An 11,045-nucleotide genomic window follows, 5' to 3' on the forward strand; every position below is an offset into this window, starting at 1 on the left:
GGAAGACCTAGCAAGTTTAATTGGAGTTCAGCCATGGTGCGGTAAGGCTTCTCAGACAAAGATGATTCACATCATTGGAAATGCACTGCTGCCTCAGGCAGCTGGGTGTTGAGAATACATGTTCTAGACTAGAGTTCCAGGCCCACATCACAGAGCTTTAGTACAGACACCAAAGGTTCTTGAGGGTGGGGGAGGGGACAACACAGGCGAGAGAAACTCACATGCCCCTTCCCCCACCATCCAGCGCAGCAGATGTGTCCATCCTTCCATGGCCCGTTAGATGCCTCCAACCTACCTTCCTCCTCCACCTATTCACCGTATCATATATTTACCTTAGTGAAATTTTCTCGTTCCACCTGTTACCCTGATATTACCTGAGACCCTTTTTACTACGTGGTGATCTCACTTTGGACCTCACATCATCTCTGAAAGTTGGCTATACCCAGGGATTTACATCGCCAAGATCTACTCTGCCTTCAGGTGCAGCTCTCCCTCATGCATTTTTACCTGTGTGAAACCAGAAATAGACTCAGCGGCAGCCCCACCCCCCATATCTCCTCAAAAGTGTTCAAGTTCACTAAAGAGCAGGAGAAAGCAGAATAGTCTGTACCAAGGAACAGAAAGGATGACAAAGAGGGAGACAAGGGCATGACACACCCATGGACCTGTGGCACACAATTTAAAAATTTTAGTAATTCTTTTATTTCCCCAAATTCCTCTTAGGCTATTCACGCCCTACAGGTTCTCTTCCACACAGTGTCTCACCCTGCTGCTCCCTTCCTTCTCTCTGTCAAATCCCCCTTCTTCCCCCAACATTTTTGAAGATTCCTTTATTTTACAGAGCAAATGTGCTGGATCACAGCCCACAGGACCAAACTCATCTTGATTTAGGAAATGGGCTCCTCTAGCATAATGTCTAATGAGCACAATTGTAATTATATTTAGCAATACCTTTTGGCGTTTTTTGAATGACACCTATGCTTACTTTTTCCATGAAAAGTATTTTTCCCATATACCTTCAAACTTTTCACCAAAATACCTATTGTCATCTCTACCAGTTTTAAAAATAATGTCATTTTTGTTGATGGTTTATGTGTATTTATTTCATCTCCCCATGCTACCTAGTCATTTAATTGTTGGAACCCTTACAGCTTCATTATTTAGATGATAAACTGTTGAAATTAAGCCCTGTATCATTTCCTTACTTGACTTGCCTATATTCCCTCTCTGATGAATCAGTCTTGGCCCTAGACACCCAATCCTTTCCCTCCCATATGAGGAGGGTTTACCAGTAACGACAGCTCCTTTCTTTCTCTCTCTTCTCCTACATCCACAGCTTCACCATTGTCTCTACCCAAAAGGAAGGTACACTTCAAACCCATCCCACTTCACATACCCTCCCTTGACTGCAGGAGGTATGTCTGTTAAGAAAAATCCCTCCACATAGCTTTGCATCTCTGGAATTGTTTTCAAATAGGAAGTGTGATCTTGACTGTCCCTAAGGCCCCTAGGACTCAAAATTATAAAAACATCCTTTAAAGTCCGAGCAAGATAAGCTCCACCCAAAAAAATTTCCAGGTGAGAAGGGGTTATAAATATGGCACAGCAAATTTATTTTTCAAATATATCATATGGATCTGTCATATTTTATTTACCCATTTCTGAGTTGATGGATGTTTGCATTGTTTCTGTCTTTTGACCTTATGAATAAGATAGCTGTGAACATTTGTCTACAAGTTTTTGTGTAGACCTATGTTTTCATTTCTCTTGAGTATATACCTAAAGGTGGAACTGCTGGGTCATATGATAACTCTATGTTTACCATTTTGAGCAGCTGCCAGCATGTTTTCCAAGACTGCACCATTTTTCATTCCCACCAACACTGTGTGGGGGTTCTAATTCCTCCACATTCCCACCAACACTTATATTCTCTTTTTGATTTTAGCCATCCTTGTGGGTGTGAAGCGCTAGCAAATACTGGTTAAGATTTGCATTTCCCTGATGGCTAATGATATTGAGCATTTTTTTCATCTAATCTTTTACTTTTAATGGCATTTTGGGAAAGAGGGGAGTGTTTGATCTACTGTATTTAACTTGAAACACAATAGTTCATTTGAAAAGTGACAGGACAAATTTTTCTTCTAAATATTTGAAAACAGAGCAGTGTCAAGTCTTCATTAACATAAAGTGTTCTCCTAGGTTTTTTGCAAGTTACAGTTACTGTGTGATTAAGGGACAGTGAAATTGTGCCCTGAATTTGCTCTGTAAGATTACTTCTTGTGTGGAGTTGAGGAATTCACTCAAATGGCTCCTCAGGGTTGACTATAAGGCAGAGCAGAACTGATTGCCAAAGCCTATAAAGCTCAGTGCTTTCTCGTCACCAATGCTGCATACATCTGTTGTGAATAAGTATGTTCCGCAGGTGATAAATATCAAAGAAATGTGAGAGCTTTGACATGGGCACATAGCATATGTCTCAGAGAGGGATGGCAAGATGTTTAAATGGGCTTTTGCACTTTAATCATAGTGTAAAAGATGGGATGGATGTAACACACCTGCCAAATGATAATAGTGCAAGTTGGGTGAGGGATATGTGGGAAGTTATATTGTTCGATCTGCTCTTGTACATGTTCAAATATTTCTGTAGTAAAACGCGTTAAAAAAAAAAAAAAGATGTTGGGTGCCTCAGAAGGACAGGAAGAGGGGCAGAAGGAGACGTGGAAAGGGTAGATCAGTCCATCGAGACTAGAATTTAGCTATCTCTCAATGAAGATACTTCAAAAAGTATGTTTCCTTTGAGATTGGGAAGGAAACCTCTTTCCATATAACAGGAAGAGGAAAAAGAGGAATAGGAAAATACTTTTTGGAAGGTTTTTGTTTTGTTTTGTTTTGTTTTTTGTTTTGTGAAAAGCTCCCACGTCACGGCTATGAACTGTGGTCCAGCACATCTGCTGGGCAAGTGAAGATGGCCTAAGTTTGAGGAAAGTGAAGGAAGTTTAAAATAGATCTGAGGGGCACCTGGGCGGCTCAGTCAGTTAAGCGGCTGCCTTCAGCTCAGGTCATGATCCCAAGGTCCTGGGATCGAGCCCCATGTGGGGCTCCCTACTCAGCGGGGAGTCTTCTTCTCCCTCTCCCTCTGCCACTTCCCCTGCTAGTGCTTGTGCTGTCTCTCAAATAAAATTTTACATAAAATAGAATAGATCTGAGTAACAGGAGAGAATGTGCTAAGGAAATAGTGACCTAACTCCATTTATTTTGTTCACGTTAGTAAGCCTGGGATAAGTATTTGTGGAATCAGTGAATGATTTCCAGGTAGTGCTGGGGCTGAATTTCTTGTGGCCTCAGTACTCTCAATTGTGAGTAGACTCAATTGTGAGGCGTGAGATTTAATCCAACAGTAATCAGTTACTTACAGAAAGGCATTTCTAGAAAAGGCAGTGAGACAACATTTTGACAGACAGGAAGGATTGAAGGGGATTAGATGGGGCCCACTTGTACTGGAGCCTGTTTTTGTTTTTTTTTTAATGGAATAGTTGATGCAATATCATTAGTTTCAGGTATACAACTCGATACTATGCTGTGCTCACCACAACTACAGCTACCATCTGTCACCAGATAACACCATTACAATACCATGGACTCTACTTCCTATGCTGTACTGGAGCTTTTTACATGTTGGTTACCTGATAAGCCATCAGTTCTACCTTGGAGAGTGAGGAAAGAAAGACAAGGCCTTGGTAGATAGGCGAGAAGTGGAAAATGAATGACGTGGAGTTGAAAAATAAACAGGGGACATATAAACTAGAAGGATGGGGGGATGAGGCAAAAGGACAGAATGTCAGACTATACTATTCCTGATGTCAGAAATATTCCCAGTAATAAGCTCTACAGAGGAGTGGTAACTGCACTGGATTGGCCATAAAGGACCCTAAAATGAGATGATGTAGGAACTGGCAGGCTGTGTTATTGGCTGGTTTATCCACATAGATGTTAGAGCCTCCAGTACCTCCTCACTTCTTCAGGTTCCCTGCCGTTGGCCCCATCCCACCTGTTGTCCCTCTCAGGGCCTCCACAGCATCAAAATCTGCATTCTTTCTGTGACCCTAACGTTCAGGTACTGTATGGTCAATGATAACCCTGGACGCGAAGGTACAAGTGTGGTAGTGAAAGAGGTCGTAGACATCTGGTTTTTTGTTTTAGCACTGAAAAGTCATGAGTCTGCCCAGAAGACTACCTCAGGTGCTCTCTAGGACACTCACCCCATTTTTGAGTCCCAGTCTCAAGTGGAGTTGCCTTCCCTCCAAAACCCTATTGTAAGTGTGCGTACGTGTGCAGTCGTGGCTGAAAAAAAGCATTCCATGGAGTTCCATGATAAGCCCCCAAATATCTGTACCCTGGTACGCAGTCGAGAACTCACCGCTGGTTCATAAGTTGCACATCTTCTGGAGAAGATCTACCATGGCTCCACTAAGGCCATGCATATGAGAGGTGGCACCTCCATCCTATCCATACTGAAAGCAATATCTTACATATTGCCATCAAGCATGGATGGAAGGAAGGCACCAAGATCGCCAAAGGGGATGCCATGCCCGACAGCCTGCAGATATTGTTTGAGTACTCAAGGAACAGCCCCATCCCTTTTTGGTATAAGGCATCAGTAGGCTGTGCCGTGCTCCAATCGGCCTCAAAGTGGTGGTGCCTGGATCAGACTGAGGAAGGAGGGGAGCAGGACAGGGTCAAGATAAGGGGAGGAGTAGACATAAGCCTTTGTTCCACCAGCAAGGTCACTCTTTCAACTTTTCATTTCTTCAAAGGTGTCTTACCCTGGAAGGTGGTAGCTGCCTGGTCAACATTCCTGCCACTAACAGCTAAGTGATGCTTTTGTTCTGCATTTGTTCTGCACAAAATGTCATCAGTCGGGCAGCCTGAAGAAATGCCCAGGGAAGGGGAGCGCTTCCAGTGGGAAACCTCACTGTCAAGTTTAACGTGACTCACATGACAGATTCTTAAGCAGCATCTATGCTGTTCTTTGACCCTACCCCAACCAGCCCAAGATCAACTGGGACAACACCCTCCCCCAAACACTCCCATTCAGAGTTCACCCACCTGTGGGATCCTCTGATCACTGACTTCTACATAATGATTAAGCTACTGTGTAGTAACAGTGAAGTAAAAACAGTGGCTTAATCATTATTTTCTGAAAACTATACCTGTGTTTGATCCTAGACCACTTGCTCTAAAGGGTATAAGACATTCAATGAGGGCAAAGGTGTGAGCTACTATACATTTTCAGTAAGGCTAAGCTAAAGGGCAGGAGACAGAGCCCATCTCCTCAAACTTCATCAGGAAATGGGCTTTGGGGGTCTTGGGGGGCACATGATATCTATTTCTCAAGAGCTCTGGGAGACTGGTCACCTTTTAGAAGCCAAAGGAAGCAATCAGTAACAGCTGAACTGAGTTACCTGAAACCCATGCCCCCAGTACAGTACACAGAACAGACAGTGTTATTATTAGAGAAATATTTATTGGAGAGAATCAATATTCTTCACAAGGGATTATTTTCGGGTGGGAAATATCCCCCCCTGGAAATTCTGGAGAAGGGTTTTCTGTCTAAATAGTAGAGGCAGATCTCTGAACACAGTGCCTTCAGCAGTGGTGAGAGTGGCCGGAGGCCCCTGGCCAGCTTGATGCCTGCAGGTGGCGTGTGGGTGGGGTGCAGGCTCCCTGTGGGGCGTGGATAGGGGATACTTGTTATGCAGTCGCTGCTCCTTAAATGCCACAGCTTTCTGGGGCTGTCTGTCCTTGTCTCTGATCTGTCTAATACTTCCAGTATGGCCTTGGCCAGCAAAGACAGCTTGTTGGTGGCAGGACTTGGTATTTGTCACCTTACAGGAGGGAGCCCTGTAGTTGAAAGGATACCCCTGCACAGGCTGTGCCCGGGCCTGCACTTGTGCTTCCTGCTGAGTTTTCCCATACTTGGTTGGGAAGGGAATGGGCTGTTGAGGGCAGGTGCTATCTATTGCATGCCAACGCCCCAGTTTCTCCTCTAGGAACTTCCCAACGTCTGTCCTGATTTTCTGAGCTTTGGTTGTCCCAGTAAAGGCAGTTCTACCTTTAAGTAGGCCTCTGCTTTCCACAGATGATAGAGGGCTGCCCTTCCCCTGGGAGTCTTCTTGCCTCTTGCATTTTATCCCTGGATTAAGCCATTGCAAAAAATGTTTCATTTTTTTTCTGAAAAGGCTTTCAGGAGGTGGCTGACCCTTCTGTGATAGGGTCTGGGAAGGCTTGCTTCCCAGCTTTTCCTTCAATAGCACGTCCTGAGTAGGGAACCTCTTCTTCAATGCCACATCCTCAGTAGGGAAACTGTTCCTTTTAAGTTGGGATGTCCCCAGTCCTGCATCCCCTCCACCAAGCTCTTGTGCCTTGGAGCCCGGAGGGCTCATGGTCACCGCAGCTGGTGGGAGATTCTTATTCTGGCACTTCCTTAAGACATGCTTAGGGACCCAAGGCTCCTGCTGTTGTTCCATACTAATTCCTGTGTCCTCTGGATGGACATGCAGCACCTGAGAAGCTCCCATGTCCCCACTGGAGACACCCTGGGCATGAGTCAGTGAGGCCTTGGAAGTCAAACTATCTGAGGCAGGGGGCAGGCCAGTGCGTTGGGCTTGGGCCCGGCTACGCTCTCTGTTTTCCAGTTTAAACTTTAACTCATACAACAGTTGTTCTTTAAGGTTTGAGGATTTAGGATCTTGGGGAATTGATAGGTTTGGTGGGGGGCTTTTAATGGGGATGGTAGTTTTGACTTTATTATCATTCACCTTTATGATTTGGGAGCTTACTGGCTTGCTGGCTGTCAAGAGATTAAATTGTGATTGATGAGCATCAAGTTGCTTGGCCCTGAATATCTCCCTGGACACTGTGGGCACAACGACAGGTTCTAGATTCTTCTTTTTGCCCTGTTGCATTCCTCCTCTACCTCTAGAATTTGCACTCTTATCCTTTGGCTCATGTGTGGCCCCAGCTTGCCTTGCAGGCAGCTTTGGGGGCCATCTGTTGCCTCTGGTGTCATGTTTGACAGGTGTAAGAGTCTGTGTGCCATCCTTAATCTTCTGAACATCCTCATGTTTGATATCAGAGGGTGATTGCCTTGGAATTCTCTGTTCTTCCTTGCCCACAGTTGAGGCGGCAGGGAGAGGATGATCCAGGATGGGGGCTGAATTTGCTGTTCCCACTTTGTCTCCATGGAGAGATTTAGAGCTGCCTCTAAGGGAGTTGATGCCCCCAGGTTTGGAATTTACCTCAGAAATCAGGTTGGTTGAGGAGGAAAAGCTAGAATGGGATGTGTCCTTTATCAGTTTAAAGAGCTCTATGGATTCAAGGACCCTGGGGGGAAGGCCCCACGTCATCCTCATACGAAACCTTTTAATATGGGCTTCTAGCATCTGTTGTTCACTAGATTTAATAAAGGGAAGCTCCTGGGAGGTATTCAGGGAGTAGTCCTGAACCTCTGATGGTGGCAAACTTCTCTGTTTTATTTCAGTGTGGGAGTTCTCAGAAAGAAGCGATGTCTGCTTCATACTATGCCATGAATTATGCACAGTCCCGGGGAGCTGACCCTCATTGATTTCCTCAAACTTTTTGCTCAAATGTATTTTCAAGACATTTTCAAGTTGTCTCTGACCTAAAGTCTCCACAGACACTGTTGAGTTTTTCTCTGATGGGCTCCTAAGTTCTTTTTCAGAATCATACCCCATATCTTTACCTGAAGAGCTCTCTGGGTCACTCAACAGGTAATCTTTTGGGCCATTCTCTGGGTTGTGTCCCTGATCCTTCTCCAGGTCATCGTTGTCCTTCTCCAGGTCATCGTCCTCTAGCTGAATCATTTCTGAGTCCCCCTCAGAGCTTTCAGATTTGCTCAATTTACTCTCACTCTTAGAGATCCATGTGCGTCCACGATAGTGCTGCAAGTTAGGTGTCTCTGAAAAAATACTTGGACTCATCAGTGATAGAGACTTACAGATCCTGCGGGACAGGCCCCACCGGTGTTGGATGAGCCTCTTTCGAAGGTGACGCTCTAGTTTTGTTCGAAGCTCATCAGTGAGAGGAAACTGCCCAGGAAGGATAGAGACTGCAACATGGGCCTGGGAGGCCCGGTGATTAAGAGAAGGGTTAGGAGCTGAAGGACAGAAATCCTCCTGGGATCTTTGGACAACAGCGGGTAAACCCCACACAGTTTCTTGTTCCTTCTGCAACACGTTCCATTCCAGATGTTGCATTTCAGTTGATAGGAGAGACTCTGATTCCTTCTCAGGTCTGTGAAAACACACTCCACAGACCTTAATCTGGGTTAGAGGACCAGATGGCAGGATTGGGAGTGGGGACTGAAGGTGGGCCTGGGGCTGGATCTGAGGGATAGGTAGGGGCTGGGGTTGGGGCTGGTTCTCAGGCAAGCACAGAGGAAGAGGATGGGGAACTACTGGGGATTCCTGCTCTGTGGAGGCATTCGAGATTCTGTTAAAAATAAAGATGGAGGAACAATTATCCAAGACACGGGCAGCAGAGAACAAGGACTCACTATGCAGAGTTGGGAGACCCCAGAAGAGCTGGATAGGGGTTTGCTGTAAATGGCCCTCCTTTAAGGTGGTTGTAGGATATGGGGGCTGCCGATGCACATGCAGCTCCTTTGATTGGTCTTTGCTGCTCCACAAAGGAAGGGAGACTGCCAAGTCATGTTGATCAGCAATTGTTTGTTTTGGAACAGAACCCTTTTTCATTTCCTTCCACATCCAGAAGTCACTCCTCTTTTGGACTTGTTTTTCTAGGAATGCCAGGACATCAGGGCTGAGAAGTGAGAAGTTAGCAGGCTCCACAAGCTTGGCTGCAGGGTCTCCCCTGGAAGAAGCCTCTGAAGAATGGAGGGCCAGCAACTCTTGATGGACATTATACGGAGCCAAGGTTGAAGGGAAGAAGTCTTTGGCATGAGTTTGCCACGAAGGGAAGTCTAAAATTGACAATCTGGAGGCATTAATGCCTGTGATTGTCGGGACGTAAGTAGGCAACCCGCCAGAGCTATCTGGAGATGAGATCTCTGGAACAGGCTTCATTGAGATGGAAATCGATTTAGATTGAGTCATAGTTAAACTGCAGTCTGGTGGTGGTGAAACAGACAGGGTTGGTGGTGCATTATGACAAGCCAAGGTCTCAGTGGGATTCACCATCTGGGACAACTCCGGTAAGGGGTTGACATCTTGGGAAAGGGTAGAGTCCAGAGAGAAGATGGTATTTAGAGACAAAGTGGCCTCTGGATGGACAACAGGATCCACTGTCTGAGCATCATTTGGTGGGATTGGAGGAAAGGCAAGGGACTGGGGTAGGAAATTGTCCTTTGGGAATTTGGAATCCAAGGGAGGAAAAGACTCTGGTGGCAAAGAATCACCCGGTGGTGAGGGTGGAAAAAAGTCAGCCAAGGGGGTCACTGGGTTAGGTGAGAAGATGGAGGCAGGTGGTGGGGAAGGCTCAGGCAGAGAAGCTGATATTAGGTCTCCTGGAGGGACTGCTGAGGAGTCAGGGGAGAGAGTGAACGATGAGGAAGTCACAGGGGCTGTGGAAGCCAAGGGAGTAGCATCTTCCAGGAACAGCAGCTGATTGATCTCAGCAGTTGTGCTATTACACACCTCACAGGAGGGGTCTGGACATAGCAGTTGACGAAAGTAGATGGTATCATGATGCCGGCCTAGGGGGCTGCAGGAGACAGGAGGTACAAAGCTGCAGCCAGGACCAGAACAAGGGGAGGAGGACATGCTGGCCTGGCAAGAGGGAGGGGCCACCTGAAGCCTGCTGACCCCTCCCAATGCCCCACCTTTATGACTTCACAATGTACTCAGGAGCCTTCACCCCAATACCTGTTCCTATGGCTATCCCCTCCCATGGCTATAGCAGGCTGCACTGAATCCTACAGTTGCATAAAACGTACTCTAAGAGGGATCAGGATAAAAGGGGAAAGACTGGTCACCTTCTTAAAACAGAGATCAGCTTCCGGGCTTCCTCCACTTCTCTCTGGGAGCATCTGTAGTCTGGGAAACCGGGAGAATGGGATATATGTAGTGAAAGTAGAAACATAGGTATTAATACAGGAGTCCCCTTCTGGGACACCCATGGGATATTAAGACTCTGAAAGCCCCTGGTTAGTATTCTTGCTTCATGGATAAAGTACTTTCATGTAAATTATCTCCTGTGATACTCAGACCACCTCTGTGAAGCACAGAGATCAGTGGTTACCTCAGGGAAGGGTCCTGAGTATCCATGATGTCACAAGTCTTTCACAAATTCAGGAGACAGAAGTTCTGACTCTTGACATCTCACACAGCCACCTTCTGGGCGACACCCACTGCCCAGATCCATCACTGCTTCATGCTCAGGAAGAGTCAGAGCAGTGAATCTAAGGGTCTCAGGTTCTGACTGCTCTGAGGCCTCTGTTTTCTAAGAGGGGTTGTGTCTAGCAGCTGACCTCCTCAGAGATCATGGGCCTGAGCCCTCATGGAAGGGACAGGAAGGGTCACCCTTGGAGAGCTCACGTAGAATAGGCAGAACCTTACCTTTCAGAGTCCCACCTTTCCTCCTCCTCTTGGCTCTGCCCTGACGCTAGAACAAAAATAAAAGAATGAGGGGTTGGGACTCATCCCTCACTCTTAGAATGGAGACATTCTTTATCCAAGAATAGTACGACTTTATTTCAATTAATAGAACTTTGTGTTCCTTGCTTTTATCGATTTTTAAAGGTGATAAAATGTTTTCAATATTTCTTCAAAAAATTTAAAGGAGGATTTTATCTGGGAGGTCCACACTTGAGAGTCTCAGTCAGAAGTCCTTTGTTCAATGAGGACATAGAAAATGAAGTCTGGGCGCGCCTGGGTAGCACAGTCAGGCGTCGGCCTTCGGCTCAGGTCATGATCTCAAGGGTCCTGGGATCGAGTCCCATGTCGGGCTCCCTGCTCAGCGAGTCTGCTTGTCCCTCTCCCACTGCCTCTCCCCCTGCCTATGCTCTC

The 11,045-nt window shown here is 46.2% G+C and overlaps 1 protein-coding gene across 1 annotated transcript; it reads right to left on the reverse strand.

The window, feature by feature from the left end:
- Positions 1–5,555: 5,555 nt before the first annotated feature.
- On the reverse strand, positions 5,556–9,800 carry LOC116624745 (spermatogenesis-associated protein 31D1-like). The gene has a single exon (XM_032392905.1). It carries the CDS (start codon positions 9,798–9,800, stop codon positions 5,556–5,558), a length of 4,245 nt encoding a protein of 1,414 aa, XP_032248796.1.
- Positions 9,801–11,045: the final 1,245 nt, after the last annotated feature.

Source organism: Phoca vitulina, unplaced genomic scaffold, assembly GCF_004348235.1.
Source record: "Phoca vitulina isolate PV1807 unplaced genomic scaffold, GSC_HSeal_1.0 scaffold70, whole genome shotgun sequence".
Classification (NCBI taxonomy): Eukaryota; Metazoa; Chordata; class Mammalia; order Carnivora; family Phocidae; genus Phoca; species Phoca vitulina.

What these genes read in the sequence shown, in the direction of transcription:
- LOC116624745 (XM_032392905.1), bottom strand. Translation starts at nt 9,800, where the DNA reads ATGTCCTCCTCCCCTTGTTCTGGTCCTGGCTGCAGCTTTGTACCTCCT.